The 19,344-nt window shown below is 49.1% G+C and overlaps 1 protein-coding gene across 1 annotated transcript in view; it reads left to right on the plus strand.

Moving 5' to 3' along the window:
- The first annotated feature begins 4,195 nt into the window (after positions 1 to 4,195).
- LOC140903645 (G protein-coupled receptor kinase 5-like) overlaps positions 4,196 to 19,344 on the plus strand; it is a 62,203-nt gene continuing 47,054 nt past the window's right edge. The window contains exon 1 of the mRNA XM_073325249.1: positions 4,196 to 4,545. Coding sequence (XP_073181350.1) covers positions 4,494 to 4,545 — 52 coding nt within the window. The 5' untranslated portion in view covers positions 4,196 to 4,493. The remainder of the gene's footprint in view (positions 4,546 to 19,344) is intronic.

Below are 19,344 nucleotides of genomic sequence, written 5' to 3' on the forward strand. Positions count from 1 at the left end.
CCTGTACTGGAATCTGCTTTGTTTTCTGGGCTGTATCTATATGGAACAAACAGAACATGGTACTGATCACAAATGGGATCTTACGCCCCCACTGCTTCCTTCCAACCTTGAGGGTTTCTCATATCACAGTCCAGGGAGCTGAGGAACCAATGCACATTGGAGCACTCTTCTTTCTAGCTTAGTGGAGGGGGTGGGAGTGGGGCACTTCCTGGTTATCGGCAGAAGGCTGGAGCCTGTTGCTGTCTGTATTTCTAGAGGGAAGAGCAGGAGTCTGCTTTCACTGTAGTCAGGTGGATGGCTGGTGGTAGCATAAATGTGTCTGATCCTACAGTATTAGTGGACAAGTGACTCCAGTGGCTGTCCAGCTAACCCTCCTTGTCACTGACTGTGCCCTTGCAAGTATGAACCATCCTTTTGTCATTAAAGCAGATACTGTAACAGACAAGACAAGGAATCCACTAACTCTCTCCATTAGCTCCCTCTAACCTGGCTCCGCAGGGTCCACCATACTTTTTTCCTCTTAACAAGAAACTGGACTAGGTTTTGCTACTCATGATACACACCTGCTGCTCCTGTGCTGAACTGCCCAGGTGTGCCCAGAGCAGGCAGTAGAATGGGCTCGCAGTGGCAGAAAGGACATCTGTCTTGATGCTGAATTGGCCAGGATGCTCTTAGATATCTTGGGCTGTATCACTCAGCATGTCTGTGATGTTACAAGGCCTCATCCACCCTGCAGCAAATGGTAACTTGACAGCAAGAGTAAGGTTTTGCTGGGGGCAGCTTGTAAGGCTCTTCACTGTGATCTCCACAAAGGTAAAACCAGCTTCTGGTGCAGTGAAATGAGCAGTTCTTGCCTCCCCCTTGAGCTGCTTCTCAGAGCCTTATGTGCTCTTCCTCTGGAGGGACATTAGAGCTCGGAGACTTATTTTTCATGGAGGTAAATGTGTGATGCAAACTGATTCTCATCCCCTTCCCTGAGAACTGTGTGGGCACTGTGCACAGAGATTCCTGTGAGAGGACTTCATGGTATCATGTTAAAATCAGATTGGCCGTGAGAGTTACAGTAGTTGCCACTCTGTGCCTCTCTCCCAGTGCTCATGCTAGAACAATCCAGCAGCATCAGGTGTTCAACCTTATCAACCTGTATAGATTACACCTGAACCACTCTCCGTGGCTACTGTCCAACCTGTGCAAATGCTCTAGGAAAAATAGTAGGTATGGGAGAGGCTGGTGACATTAAAGGTACAAATTACTTAAGCAAATGCAATTCCTTTTAAAACAATAAACATTTTCTTTACAGCTCAGAGCTTGGGCAGCACTACTGGGGCCGCCCTGTACCATAAGCTATGAACCATACACAAACTGAACAGGGACTGCATCAATTATAAACCATGCTTAACCAGTGGGAAACAGTTCTTCCAGTTTTGGAGACTTTCAGTGAGTTCTACAGCCTAATCGGTTGGCAGCCTGTGACGTTCCTGTAACTGGAAACAATTCTACAAAGAGGAAGTAGCCTTTTTTCCTCCAGTAGGGTCTAACCGTTGCTTTCCTTGGGCATAACACAGCTCCTGCTTTGCAGAGTGCTAAGGGCCATTTTCCTCCTGTTTTGTAGATGCTCAGTTATTCTGTGGCACTCCAGGCCTTCGTGCACTGAGGAGGAAGAAAATGTAAGAAAGGATGAGGCAAATTCTGGCATTTGATACATTTCTTTACTTGTGTTACTAATCCACCTGGATGGTGAACAGTGAGAATTCAAAAAATCATGTGGTTGTCACACCCGCTGGGGGTTATTTTATTGCAATTCTGTCATCTTGGCCAAGGAAAAATCCATGAAGTAGGTTTTGTTTGGATGTTCTGTAGTCCTGCTGGGCTTAGATCTCAAATACTGCAGGGAAATGTTTTCAAATAAATAGCTGTTTTGTTTGGAATACATTGTGGAAATATTTCTGTGGATTTATGCTTCATCTACGTGGATTATACTGGTATAACTCCCCACCTTATTCTGGTAGAAGAGTGGTTTTTCTGTATAGATTAAACCTCTTCCCAAGCAAGGTGAAAAGAGGCACTCTTATTTCAAAATTAGAAGTGTCCGGACTGGTACAACTATATTGGTTTAGATTCATACCTGATGTTATACCCAAAACACTTTCTCAAATGCACAAGGCTTTAGGTTATGTAATATCTTTTTAAGTTGCAAGTGTCCTTTCCAGTTTCATGGGAACAAATTAACAGTGTGCTTAAATTAAATTTGGTTCTTATTGAATTCACTTTACATGTAATTTGTTTGTCAGATATCACCTACAAGGAGGCTCTAGAATTCAGGTGCACTTTGGGAATAAAAATAGCTCTGTAACTGTGGCTAACACCATCCTTCTGAGGTCCAAAGAGTTGCTATTACAGTTTGACCCAGAAGCCAGGATTTAACACCTCGAGTCCTGTGAAAAATGCCATGGGCTCTTTAATAGGCAGGTTTTGAAATGAGCTCTTATGAGCATATCAAACCCCTTTCTGTCAAATCTTGTGTGTGAGATTCCTGGGGTCATAGGCAATGAAGGTGGAGAAGCCCAAGTAAATCCTCTATCCCAGGCACCTATGCCTCACACTGCTGCCTCTGTTTCTTCATGGCACTCTATATATTTCACTAGTACAAAACCTTCCTATTTAGCATTAATTCTCTTCCCTTCCCCCTGTCAGTCCTGTTTACATCCTCTTGGGCCAGCAAGCCTGGCTCAGTGGGCCTGGTTTGGCTTTTGTGGTGCCAGAGGACAAGCGAAGACCATAAAGCTGCCTGTGGAGGTGAACAGCATGTCCCTGGTAGTGTGTGCAGCCTTTTCCATGCTGCCTAAAATCCCCCACTTATGCTGAGCCAGTTTGAGAAGCGTAGGCAGCACCAGCTGGGTTAGGCTGAGAGCTAGGGAACGTGGCAAAGCCGCTAGGCCTGTCTGTGTGTCCAGCTGCCTTCATTAAAACAAACAGAAACTTCCCCATAGTAGTATAAGAACATAAGAATGGCCATACTAGTTCAGACCAACGGTCCATCCAGCCCAGCATCCTGTCTGCTGACAGTGGCCAATGCCAGGTGCCCCATTAGGGAGTGAACCTAATGATCAAATGATCTCTCTCCTGCCATCCATCTCCACCCTCTGACAAACAGAGGCTAGGGACACCATTCCTTACCCATTCTGGCTAATAGCCATTAATGGACTTAACCTCTATTAATTACAGGGGAGTGCTGTCCATTCTCTTGCTGTGAGGGCATGCCACACTCTGGCCTTGTTGGTACAAATGGGAGTGCCCGGCATTGCACAGCACCCAGCCTAAAGAACCCTTTCAAAATGGTCTGCCTTAGATGTGAGGAACTGATCTGGCAAGGCTGGGTGAGAAGATTGTGGGCCCACCCAAGTAAGTTGTCAGGTGACATGGTATGGTGTGCACAGCCAGTCCCTAGCCACACTCCAGTGCTGTGTCCAGTACAGCTGGGACCTCACCTCACCCGCCATACTGGGATAGCCAGTCCTGGCTGGAATGGGGTCATCCTTCCTGTATGCAAACCACAGATAAAGGTAGCAGAGGGGAAAAGCCATTCCCAGCCTGGGGTGGTTAGCAAGCTGTGTGTCGGGGAGAGATTGCTGTCTTATCCCCATCATAAATCACAGCACTAGGGATTCAAAAGTGCAAATAAGGGGAGGTGGTGGTTGAACTACGTTACCCAGGATGCATTTGTGATTCCAGGCTTTATTTTTCTTGGGGGGGGAATGGGGGAGTTACATAAATCCTAGTGCGTTGACCATCTGGTCCCGCCCTATGGAACGTCAGCTGCACTAAGCCCCGCCCCCATGGAACGTTTTGTAGCCAGTCAGTTTCAGATTGCTATAGTCTGTTCTATTCCATGCTATTTCCTGCTGCTGCTGGGGGATAGAGGATACCAGTTTTCTCCTTCCCCTTCGTGGGGCGCTGGATTTACACTGGGGGTGGGGGGGATCCTGAGCCCCTAACCTGCCCTGGACTCAAGGGACTGAACCCAGCATCCTCCCCTGGGTATGGTGCGTGGGGGTGGGAGGTGTTTTTCCCCCCAGCGTTGATGACCCCAGTGCCCCCAAAATCCGTGCAAGGGGCTGTTCTCACGAGCCGGAGATCTAGTTCCTGGGGTGCGGGGGGTGGGTGGGGGGGGGGCTGGGGAGGAGGTGAGGGGGAAGGAGCCGCGGGGAGTCCTGTATCCTGGATTGCAGTCGTTCTAGGAAGGATCCTTTCCTCGTTTTGGGTTTGTGCTGCTGACTCTTTACCACCAAAGACTCCAGATCCTGGCCTCTGCGACTCCGAGTGACTCTTCTAGAAGAAGACGGGAGGGTTTTGATTTTGTTTGGGGTGATTGCTACATTCAGATTTTGGGGGTTTAGCCACCTCGTAGACTGTTCTCGAGGACACAGCTACTCCTTCCTTTTTCCATCTCTTTCCTCTTCTTCCTCCGGCAACATATCCAAATCTGGATCACTATGGAGCTGGAGAATATTGTGGCCAACACAGTCCTGCTGAAAGCCAGAGAAGGTAAGAGAATAACTTGGGTCATTTTGGGTGTATGATCTGAGTGTCTCTGAACATGCCTTGACACCGTGACTAACAGAAGGAAATTGGGAACAGGGAGTGAAGCATCTGCTGCTTTGTTGCCGCTCTCTTGATTTTACTGAGTGAAAGCAAACTGCCCGCGGGGGTGAGAACAGGATATTTTGTAACCTGAAATGCAGCTGTAGGAAACAGACCTGGAAACTGGGGTTTAGTGGGTTTCCTCAGTAGTTCCACAAGATGCTTTATAATACCAATATTTAGCATTTATAGCTTCATTTACAAAACATCCCCTGGTGTTTTCACCTACTATATACAGAGCAAACGTTTGAAAACCAGGCTTTTGGTTTTTGTGTAAAGTTTTCTCTGCAATGACTATGGCCTGGGGATGGAAATTTTGCATCTCCCCTGCACCTCTGAACTGCAATGTGATTTTCTTGTGTGAGCTAAGAATTGGACTCTGGCTCTGTCTTTGAACAGGAAGCATGAAATGCATGTTTGCTGCTCTGTCTGATGCAAAACTCTGACAAGCAGATAAGGAAAAACATAGAAAGCATGTTGTGACTTTTGTTTACCACAGAAAGCTAATGCTGTGTTGCAAGAGAATCCCAAGACTGTGTGTTATACCTGACCTTTCATTGATATTCTACAGATGGTCTGTTTCATGAGATTTGATCTAATTTATTATGCTAGGGAAAAGTGGTCATGCTGCTGACCTGGTGTAGTGTGGTATATTTTGTGTGACTGTGCTGTAGACATCACAGCAGAAATTCTGGTTGTGGTACATTTTAACCAGGCGTGGTGTAGTGGGAGATAGCTTCTCTTTATTTTCACCCATTGCACCACAAAAACGGTTTGACCTTCCTTATCCTTAAACCCTTAATGTAAAGTGGCTGCTGATTGTTCAGTGTGGTAAATTACGGGAAATGCAGAGGGATACCGTTGGAGGTGAAATTTTCAAAGGCATCAAAGTCCCATTTCCAGAAGGGAAACAGGGAGTTAGCAGCCAGTTCTCTTGCCTTTCATTGAGACTTTGGCCGGTTCTACACCGCTTTGCTGGTGTAGCTACCTAGGCTATACTGGCAAAGTGCTGCTAGTGAGGACACGGTTTATACCAAGGTTGTTTTGCGCTTTGCCAGCATAGCTTATTCCAGACTTCTTGAGCGAAATATCCTGTTCTAGCAAAAGTGCAGTTTTGCTGATGTAACTACATCTGTGCTGGAAAATGCTCCTAGTTCAGGTATGCCAGTCACAAATTGCACTGCATCACACCCCTAACCAGGGTAGCTATGCCAGCAACCGTCTGTCCTGCAGACCTGGCCTCAGGCTCCTAAGTGCCTACATCACTTTTAAAAATGGGACTTATGTTCCTAAATCACTTGAAAATTTTACTCTATGTTCCTAAGCTTTCATAACTGAAAAGCAAACAGGAGCTTAGAGTGACTTGAAATAATGAAAAGGAGGACTAGTGGCACCTTAGAGACTAACCAATTTATTTGAGCATAAGCTTTTGTGAGCTACAGCCCACTTCATCGGATGCACGCACTCCTTTGCTTTTTGAGAATACAGACTAACACAGCTGCTACTCTGACACCTGTGAAATAATGAATTCCCTTAAAGTGACTGGGGGAAATATCTTGCTTTCAGGATGATCCCACAGCAAGCTAGTATTTATTGGAAGGCACATTCTTCTGAAGGGAACCCTCTCTTATCAGTGAACGCAGTGTGGGAGAACAGTGGGAGAACTGCTTGCCACACACTCCTATATTTGTATTCACCAACTGGCTTGCTTGCTTGCTAATTGTGCCTCAGCCTGGAGCTTGGGAGAACCATCTCTACAGAAGAGAGTTCAGACTCTGTGGCTCATTTAGCCCTTTGCCTTCCAGCCAAGACCCGCATTCATAGGCGTGTGTGCTTGGTGAGCTGCCTAGCTACTCGTGTGGGCACCTGTCTACTGAACTAAGCTCCTCGGCTCTTTTCACTTAAGCCATCGGATGTCCGATGAAAGCTCCTTTTGGCCCATGCTAACTCAAGTCAAAGTTGAGCTGGTGTGAGTTGGCTTCACCAGAGCACTGTAGCTCAGACTCTCTGCTTATTTCTTTCCTCCGAGGAAGCTCATTGTTAGGCAGGTGAACACCAGGCAGGAATGCGTAGCTTGTAAATTACTAGTATCAGAAACACAGACAGTTTTAATGGGAGGCAGAGCAACTATAAAAGCTCAGACAGAAATAGTGTGTTAATTTCAGCCCAAGATGATGACAAGCTGTTCTCTGATGGAGGCAGGAAAGTAACTCAACTGCCAGTCCTGCTATTCAAGTGCAGTGAGGCGATTTCCTTTCAGGCTTGATAACGGTTACTTTCCCTGATTTTTCATCCTGGGTGGGGTGGGTGCGGGGTCCCCTCATGCATTCTGACCTTGGACATCTCCAGAGTCTACTTTTTCCAATTCCCAGTCTTCCAAGGCTGGAAACCTGAGCTACTGGAATCCTTCAGGAATGATTTGCACGAATGAGCTGCTGCTGCTGCACATCAAAGCAGCGAACAGTTCGTGCCACTAAGGAGCAGCACCAGTGTACAGTAGAAAGAACAGGAGGACTTGTGGCACCTTAGAGACGAATCAGTTTATTTGAACATAAGCTTTCGTGAGCTACAGCTCACTTCATCGGATGCATTCAGGACATTACTGTAGCTAGCTCATGGCAAAAGTGTCTCAATTGCCAAGCAGATCTGGGCCATTGTAATGTTCAAATCCCCTGCACACCCTAGGTCATGATCTATTCCAATGGGCTTATTGTGGATAAAAGTATCTGGACTGGGTCTTTCAAAGATGCTTAGGGGATTCAGATGCCAAGATCCCATTTAATTGAAACAGGCGCTGGGAGTCCAAATGCAGCTTTGAAAGTCTTCAGAGGTGGATCTGAGCTCAAGTCTGGCTTCCGAGGCATGAAAAGGGTCACAGGAGGGATTTATTTTTCTCAGGCTTGTGACTCCTGTATATTTGAGGTTGGGGTGAGCCTAGGGGTAAATAACTGGTCCTACAGCTTCGGGCTAGTGTAAGCGTGGCAGAGATGGTTTAGGTCTCTGACTTTGCCTCTCCCTTCTGCATGCCAGCCAGCATGACACCTGGAAATACTTGATCCAAATGTCATTGCAGAAATATCCCTGCTGCCATAAAATGCACTGGAGTTTAACCCTGTACTGAAATACGTGCCTGTGTTTCTGGAATCCTGAGTCTCCTTTAAGTGCTGGGACTTGGTCAATATCCCATGGAAAAGGCCAGGAAGTGTGTTTAGCAAGGTGTTGGGTGCTCTCTTTGCAGGGCTTTTTTCCATTGTGTATTTGCTGCGGACTCGGATGGAGTCCTTGCTCCAGGCTGAGCTGCTGGTTCCAGGACTATAAAGCAGCAGCTAGTGTCTTCACAGCGAACACATTAAAACGGCAACTGTGCGAAAACCCCTCTGCCTCAGTGGCAATTGACTGCCCCAAGGGCGGCATTGGGGGAGCCTTGTCTCAGGGCCAGAAAAACACTTCTGTATGCGCTGCGGGGGGACTGAAGCATGGGTGCGAGGCAGAGTCAAGGTCCTGCCTGCGGGCAGCCATTAGCGATCATGCGGAGGTGTTAACCCTGGAGCCCTGGCCAATTAGACAAGGATATTCTGCCTCCCTATACGTCCCCACTCCTGCTCTTCCAGCCGGCGGTAGGAGTCTGGTCTGGAGCTGCTGTGCTGGGCACTAGGAGAGAAAACAGCTGCTGCCTTCTGCCCCAGTGTTGGTCAAAGGGATTCTGCTCTGTGGACACACGATGCCTGATCCTGTTTCTGTTTAAGCTTCTTGCTGTGGTGGGATGACTAGGCCCGTTACCTGTAAAAGCCAGGTTAGTCCCTTGGGCTCCTTCTGGGGAACTGGCTACGTGTTGGTTGCTGTGAGTGGCCTGTCAAAGAGGGCATCACTGGGGGTGAATCCGCAGTGACCTGACTGTCCCTGCCAATTCTGGCATGCAGGGCCTTTGATCTAGCTCGTGCACTCCTCCCCATGGGGACCATGGCACTTGAAGGTGTGTGGCCAGGCCAGAGTCTGTGGGCAAGGCCTCATCCTGGCCCAGGGCAGATAGAGCTGTGTGTATGTCAAGCTGGTTGGAGTGCAGCTGGAACGGACGTTTCGGTCTGCCAAATGGTTACTGATCAACAGTGACCTGTGCTAAAGGAGAGGCTGCAAACTCCGGAGGGTTTAGGGATCTGGGAGTGCTTTCCTGGTGCCATCGGTGTTCCCGGTGGAGTCTTTAGAGGCCGTGTGGTTCAGGAGCCAGAATTTCCTGACTCCCCTCCCCAAAGCCAGTGCCCTCAGCCACCTTCAGTGAATCCGGTTGGGCGGGATCCTCATACGCTAGGGCCCCTTTACACCACTCTCACAGGCTGCTGGGACTTCACTGGACTTTCAGGGCCCTTTGCGCTGTCAGCGGTATTCCCAACCTCAAGCGTTCACAAACCATGAGCCCGGCCCTTCTTAAAATCCTGAGATTGCACCGGGCATCTGTCCATATTCCAACCACTGCTGTAGCTTCTCTGGTGCGCGCCCCTGCTGGGAGCTAGGGTCAATGGTGCCAGTAATTGCAGGATAGCGGCGCTTTGCCTGTCTGCACTAGCGGCTGACATCTGGGCGAATCCCAGTGTGGGCAAGGTCTGTGTCTTTGTGCCTTCAACTGGCCCCTAAATGGGGGATGGCTTAGAAGACTGTGTGACATGAGGAAGTATGGAGCGTGAGTGACGTAATAGACTATGAATCTATGTACTTGCCATGAGCTTGAGTTGCAAATTGATGCTCATAGGGGTGTACCTGCAGCATTTAAACAGTGGGAACATCTGGCCCAGGGTCACTAGATGGGCCAGTTCAGGTGTGAAGCAGTGCAGCGTGGGATAGCAGTGGGAGGACTCAATGACGCGGTGTGGGCAAATAGGCATGAGGATGCATCCACGCAAACCTTCCACCAGTAGGACACCTACTGAAACAGCGAAGCTGCTTCTAAAGAGGTTTAACAATTATAGTATGAGGCACAAGATAAACCACAAACAAGACAATTTGTGGGTGGGCTCAGGGCAGCTTCTGCTGGAAAAAGCTAAGTTACACCATGTACCTCCCATGTAGACATGGCCTGAAGTCTCCCCCCTAGTGTTAGTCACAGCCAGGTTCGCGCATGCTTAAGTACGCTGGCTTTAGCTTGACTAGAGTGTTTAGAAGCTGTTAATTAGATACGCAAAAGCCATTGTTACAAAACAACAGTTCACAGGTGATTTCTCTGGCATAACTCAAACTTTAACATCGGGGGGGGGGGGGGACGACAAAACTTTTTCCGCAGTTTGCTGAATCCACATGGGCAGTCCTGGGAACCTGTGTGCAGAGAGGGCCTGTTGGCTAACTCCCTCCCCAAAAATCTTCCTGCTTTACAGCTAGCTTCTCTCTCTCCCCTGCAGCTTAATGGACATTAATGCTGGGGGTGAATAGCTGAAGTGGTGACAGGTAGGTCAGGTGACAAGGAAGTTGCTAATTTTACACTTTGTAAAATGGACAAAAATAGACAAACCTGGTAAGCAGTTGCTGAGTTAATGATTTCTCTCTGGCCGTGTGTGTGTGTGTGTGTGTGTGTGTGTTCTAAAGTGAAAGGTAATTTCCCTGATGTGTGTGGTTTGTAGGGGGTTGGGAAATGAATTAAGGTCCCACTGCCCCCAACAGATTGTGGTGCATAACAGGAGGGTGAGAGATTTGTAGAGAGCTGGTGCTGAAGGGGAAACGTGGTCATTTTAGGCCCTTTTTAAAGACGTTACAAACTAGGGATTTAAAAATGGGCTTTGTGTCTTTTTTTAGCTGCTTTATGGTGGAGAAGGAAGGCTGGAAGATGGGTCTGGTTTTTTGCTTTGCATGCGTGGGGTTTTTTTTTTTTTCACATTAGAAATTCAGGTCCCATCTAGATGGGAAGACTGGTGGTGAGACTTAATGAAAGGAGACCATTGCAAGAGCCAAGCATGGAAATTGAGCAATGGGGAGAGGAAAGGATTTGTTGGCTTGCTTCAGACATATTTTAGTACATATTTAACTTCAATGACTTATCAACATGTTGGAGAAAGGAACTCTTTGCTATGATTTAACACTGCTGGCCTTCAGTTAGTGTGAGAGCTCATAACATAAGTCCTCTGAAACCCACAACAAATCCCTCCAGTGAGCCAAGCAGTATGGCCTAATAAATAGAGCCCTGAACTGTGACTCAAGAGACTTGGGTGCCTCTGCCACTGGCCTGCTGGGTAACCCATGTCACTTCACTCTCTCTTTCCCCATCTGTAAAATGGGGATAATGAAACTGATCTCCTTTTGTAAACTCCTTTGAGATCTACTGACTAAATGTGCTGTCAGAGCTAGGTGGTGGTGTTTTCTTTCTCTCTCCTGATATTTTAAAGGTTAAAAACCAAACAGGAAAAGAAAAACACCTTAAAGCCAGGTTTCAGAGTAGCAGCCGTGTTAGTCTGTATTCGCAAAAAGAAAAGGAGGACTTGTGGCACCTTAGAGACGAACAAATTTATTTGAGCATAAGCTTTTGTGAGCTACAGCTCCAATGAAGTGAGCTGTAGTTCACGAAAGCTTATGCTCAAATAAATTTGTTAGTCTCTAAGGTGCCACAAGTACTCCTTTACTTTAAAGCCAAGGTGGCCATGGACTAGCAGCGTGGTTTGCTGGCAACTGGGGCAGGGAAGAGGATAATAATTGCTGCAGACAGCTTCTTAGTAGGGACCTACACCTCGTTTAAGTGAGCAAAGAGCATTTCAGGGAACAGACTTGTATTTAACAAAGAGGGTATTACTCTGCTTGATTCAAAGGGAGCTATTGTAACTAACAGTGATGCTCTTTCTGGGTCTAAGAAAGTGGTTGAAGAAGCAACTGCAAGCCTGTGTGAAGCCAAGCGAAGCCAATATTTGTGAGAGTGTTTTAGAGTGACTGGGGCTGTGTATTTTACCTAGATGGTCACTCAGTGTCACACTGGGATCAGGCTTGGAGCCTAGTTTTGGTAGCCCCATGAATAACTAGGTGATTCTTTTTTTCTTTCTGTCTGACATCCTGGAGATGAAGGGAGTAACACCTGCTCACCACAGGCAAATGTTACAAGGATAAGGGCCAGATTCTGATCACTGCTGTCCAGGAGGAACTTCACCGACTTCTGTGAAGTTACTCTGGATTTACAACAGTGTGACAGATCTGGATCTGCCTGGCTCCAGGCCTCTGCCCATCCTGTAATTATGTGGGATTGGAACTACCAGGAAAAGTTAACATACAATCTCCATACACTAGAACTCCTCTGAGACTGTTCATTGGTGGAGTTTTGAGAGCCAGGCTGCATGCAAAGCAGAAATTAAGGGAGTCTTAGGATGGGAAGAGGAGCTCTGATTGGACATCAGATACTAGGATGATCTTGGATCAAAAAGAAAAGGAGTACTTGTGGCACCTTAGAGACTAACCAATTTATTTGAGCATAAGCTTTCATGAGCTACAGCTCTCTTCATCGGATGCATACCGTGGAAACTGCAGCAGACTTTATATACACACAGAGAATATGAAACAATACCTCCTCCCACCCCACTGTCCTGCTGGTAATAGCTTATCTAAAGTGATCATCAAGTTGGGCCATTTCCAGCACAAATCCAGGTTTTCTCGCCCTCCACCCCCCCCACACACACAAATTCACTCTCCTGTTGGTGATAGCCCATCCAAAGTGACAACTCTCTACACAATGTGCATGATGATCAAGTTGGGCCATTTCCTGCACAAATCCAGGTTCTCTCACCCCCCTCCCAAAAACCACACACACAAACTCACTATCCTGCTGGTAATAGCTCATCCAAAGTGACCACTCTCCCTACAATAAGAAAAGGAGTACTTGTGGCACCTTAGAGACTAACCAATTTATTAGAGCATAAGCTTAAGTGAGCTGTAGCTCACGAAAGCTTATGCTCTAATAAATTGGTTAGTCTCTAAGGTGCCACAAGTACTCCTTTTCTTTTTGCGAATACAGACTAACACGGCTGTTACTCTGAAACCTCTCCCTACAATGTGCATGATAATCAAGGTGGGCCATTTCCAGCACAAATCCAGGTTTTCTCACCCCCCCCCCACCCCCATACACACACAAACTCACTCTCCTGCTGGTAATAGCTCATCCAAACTGACCACTCTCCAAGTTTAAATCCAAGTTAAACCAGAACATCGGGGGGGGGGGGTAGGAAAAAACAAGGGGAAATAGGCTACCTTGCATAATGACTTAGCCACTCCCAGTCTCTATTTAAGTCTAAATTAATAGTATCCAATTTGCAAATGAATTCCAATTCAGCAGTTTCTCGCTGGAGTCTGGATTTGAAGTTTTTTTGTTTTAAGATAGCGACCTTCATGTCTGTGATTGCGTGACCAGAGAGATTGAAGTGTTCTCCGACTGGTTTTTGAATGTTATAATTCTTGACGTCTGATTTGTGTCCATTTATTCTTTTACGTAGAGACTGTCCAGTTTGACCAATGTAAATGGCAGAGGGGCATTGCTGGCACATGATGGCATATATCACATTGGTGGATGTGCAGGTGAACGAGCCTCTGATAGTGTGGCTGATGTTATTAGGCCCTGTGATGGTGTCCCCTGAATAGATATGTGGGTACAGTTGGCAACGGGCTTTGTTGCAAGGATAAGTTCCTGGGTTAGTGGTTCTGTTGTGTGGTATGTGGTTGTTGGTGAGTATTTGCTTCAGGTTGCGGGGCTGTCTGTAGGCAAGGACTGGCCTGTCTCCCAAGATTTGTGAGAGTGTTGGGTCATCCTTTAGGATAGGTTGTAGATCCTTAATAATGCGTTGGAGGGGTTTTAGTTGGGGGCTGAAGGTGATGGCTAGTGGCGTTCTGTTATTTTCTTTGTTAGGCCTGTCCTGTAGTAGGTAACTTCTGGGAACTCTTCTGGCTCTATCAATCTGTTTCTTTACTTCCGCAGGTGGGTATTGTAGTTGTAAGAAAGATCTTGGATCAGTTACCAGCTCAGTCCCATACAGTTTTGTGGCATTCTCAATCATCTCCAAATTATTGTTTTCTTCTAACACTTTGTGCTATGGCAGTGCCAGGTGACCCCAGTGGAGACCAGGGTCCCATTGCGCCAGGTGCTGATGCAAACCCAGAGTAAGAGTCCCTGCCCTGAAGAGCTTAGGGTGGGAGAGAAGACAGAGGCCCAGAGAGGGGAAGTGTCTCACCCAAGCAGCTCAGTGGCAGAGGTGGAGCAAGAATCCAGCTCCCCTGTGTCCCAGTCCATGCCCGGCCCACTGCACAAGAGGCCTGCTGGGCTCATATGGGCCTAGTCGGGAGTCACGGCTGGCATCCAGGCAGTTAGAAGGGGTGAGGTTTCCAAGTGGATGTGCACTTTGGCTGTTTGAAAAGCTCCAGGTGAGTAGCGCTTCTCAACTGGAATCAGCTGCTGTGCATCTGCCGACCTAAATTCCAACTGCAGTTGGACTCCCTGTGGAATTCCTGGGTTTGGTATTTTTTTTCCAGGGGGCCATGTTCTCTAGAGAGGTTGGAGCCAGGACTCCTGGGTTCTATTCCTGGCTCTGCCCCTGACTCACTTGGGTCGGTCATTTAACTTCCCTACTGTGGGGATAATGATCCTTCCTTACCCAGCTTTGGAAGGGGCTTATAGATCCCTGCATGGCATGAGGGGTCGTTACTGCTAGTTGTTGGTGTTGGTAAGCAGAAGCTGCATTTCGCTCCACGGGTGGCTCCATTTCAGCAGTGGGTGGGCGGTCACTGGGGAGAGCACAAGTTCGTGGAGGGTTTTGTGTGAGATGAAAAGGTTTCGTGGAGGGTTTCCTGTGACATGAAAAGCCCCATTTCAACATGTGCACTACTTCGCTCTGCGGCTTTTACACCTCATCTGAAAATAAGGGCTGTTCAGTTGCATTTGGTGCCTAAGTCCCTTGGACTCCTGTTAGAAATCAGTCTAAAACAGCTGGCATTACTGGGGGGGGGGGGTCTGTCTCTGAAGAGCTTCCTGGCGTGTGGTCCTGTGAAAAGCCTGAGAGCAGACGTCGGAGTGACAGCTCCCTGCATGCAGTTCTGTGACAGCGCAGGGTAGCACAGGTGGAGGCCGGGGGTTTATCTCTGAACAGGTTTATTGGTGTAACAGACACCCAAATGCTTATTTGGTACGTGGGCTTCTTTCCTAGGAGGACAGTTTTAGTTTACATTCAACAGCTTTTCTGATTTCACAGGTCTGATTGGCAGGGGATCGGATGGGTTTCTGGTTTGGGGGAGTTTCTGAGACCCTTCAAATGAAGTAATTTCTTTTTAATACATGAAATCTAGGGCCAGCTGCTGGAAGCCAACGGCGCTTCTCTGCTCTATGCCAGCCATGGGTCTGCCCCAGCTCCTTTGGGTCCTGTGGCTGCCAGCTTTGAGTGTGTTCGAGTAGGACTGCCTAGCAGCTGCCATTGAACAAGGGGTTATCAGATGTTGCTTGCACAGTCCCCACATGTTCCAATTAGAGAGCGAACATAGACTCCATGCGCCGCAGTCAAGAGTGTGCCACCTCCCTGCTCCCATCTGCTCTGTGGGTACACTCAGTCCTATCCGCGGCTGCATCCACGCAAACACGGTCTGGCCACCTTAGCCCTGCAGAAGTCACTCATGCTTTGGGAGTGGGCAGTGAATTGGATTCTCTTCTGTGTCATGAGTCACCGACTTGTCAGCTCATTTCCAACGGCAGGCGCTTGATCCCTGGTGCAGTAAGAAGCAGAAGGAGTGCTGCTTTAATATTCCCATCCGAGGGCGGGGTCTGACTTGTGTGTTGAGCTGGTCTGGCGTGGGCTTGCCAGGAAAGAGCAAATGGGGGCTGCATGGGTTTGGTTGGTTTGTTGGTTCATTTTCAGTGAGTCGTGCCCTTTCGAACTGTGTGATCGCTGCTGTACTGCTTTCAGAAGAGCCCACTGCCCTGGGATTACCCGAAAGGAAAACATCATCGTTAGGGAGCAGTAAATTTTCTGGCTGTTTTGCTGCCGTTTGCTACAACAAACCGCAGCCCCGCTGCCTCTTCTGACCAGCCCCTCTCCCCTCAGCTGGCTTTAGTGGACACCCATCCATGAGAATTTTCCTTGGAGAACGTTCCCTTCATGTTTTGTAGCTTGGTCCTTGGCTTGGTCGTACTGGAGCCGTTGAAAGAAAGAAAGGATCCCTTCTCCTCTTGTAGGACGATCTGGTCTAAAGATGCACCGGGGTCTGTGGCACATAACAGATCACTCCTAGTTGGGATGCGCTAAGATTTCAAAGGCTTTGCGAGGTGTCTGCCCTTTTTTTTCTCCTACAGAGCCTGGATCCAACGTTGCATGGTCCCGTGCTGCGTGTCAGATAGCTGGGGAGAGTGCTACCATGTTAATGCACTTCCCTTCTTTATGGTCCTTCTGGGTTTAGCTTAGAGTGCTGGCCTGACCTGAGCTACGAAAGAAAAGCTGCCGGTTTGTAGCCATTAGCACTTGGCTTGGTTATGGGTTTTTTGTGGGAGGGCTACTGATTGCAGAAAGCCAAGTCCGGCGGCTGCAAAGAATGGGGGCGACGCTGACACAAGACGCTCTGCTAGCATGTAGCCATGCTGCCGTTTGGGAAGGAATTATTTCTACCTTTTAGGAGAAGGGGAGAGTCCTCCTGTGCTGGGCATTCTCAGGCCAGCCGGGTGCTGGAATGGCCCTCGACATTGGAGTGACTGACTCAGTGGCTGTGGTGTTATTTACATTACAGTATTGCATACAAGCTCCATCCCTGGCTGGCCCCCATTGTGCCAGGTGCTGCAGTCCCAGGCTTCCTGCTCCCTTTCTCTGTCTCTCTGCCGCACACACAAGAGAGGGGCAGAATGAAATGCCTTACTGCAGCCAAGCAGAGCTTCTGCTCTGACTCAAGTCGCCGGCTGGCTCCTGGCTGGTGTTTCGGATGAGAGTGATGGTGAAGCAGCCCTACTTCCATGTGACCTCAGAGCTTTCCGAGTCCCTCCCTGCGTAGCCAGCAGCCTGAGTGAGGGCAGACACATGCTTAATATGAGAAGGCGTTTGCTGGGGGCCTGCATCAGAGGAAATGTTGCCACACTTCCTGAGCCATTGGGCACTGCCTAGAGCAAGAGGAGCCCAGTTTCAGGTTTTGATTGGATGCTGGCACCTGGTTTGAGACCTTTAAACAAACTGCGTAGGTCGCAAGTCACTCAGTGCACGCTCCCTCTTTGTGCTGAATTCTGTGGGTTGCATGACACAAGAAATGGGGGACCAGTTCTGGTTTCTGTTGCCGTTCACTGCTAGGCAGCTGGCTCAGAACTGGGCCAGGTGGGCAGAGGCTAAAAGCTGCTGGTGTCTCTGCCATGTGTGTGGTGTGAAATGCATGCCACGGGTCCTTGCCTGCTGCTCAGGGGACAGGTGTCCATGGTACAAAAAATTCACAGCTGGCCTCTTGTTGGCTGACTCAGCAAAGAGACCAGGACTTGACTGGAAGGAAGAGTGAGGAACCCTGTTCTCTCTCCCTGCCACGCAGGTGGAGGGTGGCCCGTAGGGGTGGGGTTGAGACATGTTCACCAGCGTAGGGAAAGCTCACTCTGCCACTAGCTGCTGCGTCGGCCCTGCAGATTCTAGTCTGTTACACATGCGCGCGCACACTGCTATCTGCCAAAGGCAGGTCAAAGAAATGAGCCTGCTACTTGGTGCTGAAGGGGGGAGGTTTGGGATACTCGTTAGTTCTTGAGGGTGTTAGTTCCACAGTCTCAGGCCTGCCCTGGAGCAAGTTGTCTCCTGCCCAGGCGAGCGTCAGTGCTGCTGTGCCAGAGGAGTGGAGTCGGCGACCACAGTCCTCGCCTTGCAGCTAAACAAGGACTTCAACCTCCCAGCTCTTTCTCCAGCCCTGAATTCAGATCAGCCCTGAGAGCCGATTAATGTGCCCCTGTCTCCCCTTTGTCCCAACCCCTGCTTTCTCGCCAAGGATGTTCCCTGTTCCCATGGATTCTGTACTGGGCAGTGCTCTAGCCAGGCCTGTCTCCTACGGTCAGCCTTTCAGAGGGCTTCAGGCCAAGTTAGGGGGAAGAGGGGGACATTCAAGGCCTCTCATGCTGCAGGTCAGGGCATAGGAAGTCCCAAACAGAGTGGTAAGAACAGGCTGCTCTCCTCTGAGTGCTGCACTGAAGTTAACACAGCCTCATGAGCGTAGGGTGAATTGTTTCCATTGTACAGATGGGGAGCCTGGCTCAGCTTGGGTTGGTACAGGGAGCCCCCCAAATCCATATTGATTTCAACTGGAGCTAAGGGTTTCCCCATCTGGAAACCTGCCCACTTGCTGCGGAGCCTCGATATGGGGTTAGGTGTCGAGCTACATCTGTCTGAAACGTGAGGGCCCCAAGTGATTTGCCCATGCTCACTCACCGCGCCAGTCAGGGACAGAGCTAGACTAGAACCCAGGAGTCCTGACGCCCAGTCCTGTGTTCTAACGGTCAGAGTTTAAGGCCAGAAGGGACCCCAAGATCCTGAGGTCTGACCTTCTGGACATTGCAGGCCGCCAGCCCCCTGTGCTAAACCCAATGGCCAGAATGACTCCGAAGTATTACCGCCCCCAGGAGACGGGACGACAACGTGCCACAAGGACGTTACTGACGGCAGAGGGGGAAGTTCCCTGCGAGGGGGAAGGGAAATGCCCCAGGAGTTGTGCGGGCGATAGCCCTCCCAAGCACAGGACTCCATGTGCTATCAAGCAGCTGCTTTGAGATCAGAAGGTACCCAGGCCCTTGGCTCGGGGGCAGTGGCTGCCAGCACTGGGTTAGGCTTGATTAAAAACTGGGGCCTGCAACGAGAGGAGGCTAAAAGCTTTCGTGAATCTGGGCCCAATGCAACCAGCAGCCTGCAGTGTAGGTGGCCACAAGGGCTGCTTGTGCCATCTCCAAGCTAGAGATCTTGCCTGTGTTCCCACTGCTCACTCCCTTGCCGAATGTTATCAGTCACAGCAGCCTAGGTGTCTGACATCGAGTGTACTGTATCCTGGAGCATGCCAGCTGTTGCAGCCCTGGCTCCCAGCTGCAGTCCACTTCACTTTCGAATAATGCTCCACGCATGCTCTCTGGGAGGCTCTCATTCCAAGGAGGAAACGTGCTGCTTTCTCCCGCCCACTCCCACATGCCTGATGCAGCAGAGGTACCAAGGGATGCAGCCACCCTGCAAGGACAATGGCTCTTGTTACCTTCTCACCGCCCTGGTGCAAGCTCACACGTGGTCTTTGGAGAGAATGAACAACAAGCTTAATGGAGGCCAAGGAATTTTAGCTTAAGGGCTCTTAAAAAAATCATTAAAAATATATACTCTAGAAGGCAAATAAAAGCCCCCTTTGCCCCTGCACTGTGGTTTCCGGCACACATTGAACTTCCTGGTGCTGGATTTCATTATAGCTGCAAGAAGGGAAAATAAAGAGAGCCAGCTGTCCCGCACTCCGCTTCGAGTCTGCGTGGCGGGATCACCGTGTGCTGCGTGCCAGGAACATTCTTATGGACGTTGCGGGACTGAATGGGCTTCCTGTTGGAGAAGTCGCCCAGGCAGGGAGGAGCTAGGAGCGAGTTGTGTTTGGTCAGGTTGTGTAGTGACCTCTGCGGCGAGAAGGGGCTGCTGGGGCGGAAGTGCATGCACCCTGGATTACTCCAGTGTCGCGGGGGACAGGGAGCGATTGTGGGAACTCTCAGCAACGCTCATGGTGGCTGTGGGCTGGGACCCTGTT

Source organism: Lepidochelys kempii, chromosome 26, assembly GCF_965140265.1.
Source record: "Lepidochelys kempii isolate rLepKem1 chromosome 26, rLepKem1.hap2, whole genome shotgun sequence".
NCBI lineage: Eukaryota > Metazoa > Chordata > Testudines > Cheloniidae > Lepidochelys > Lepidochelys kempii.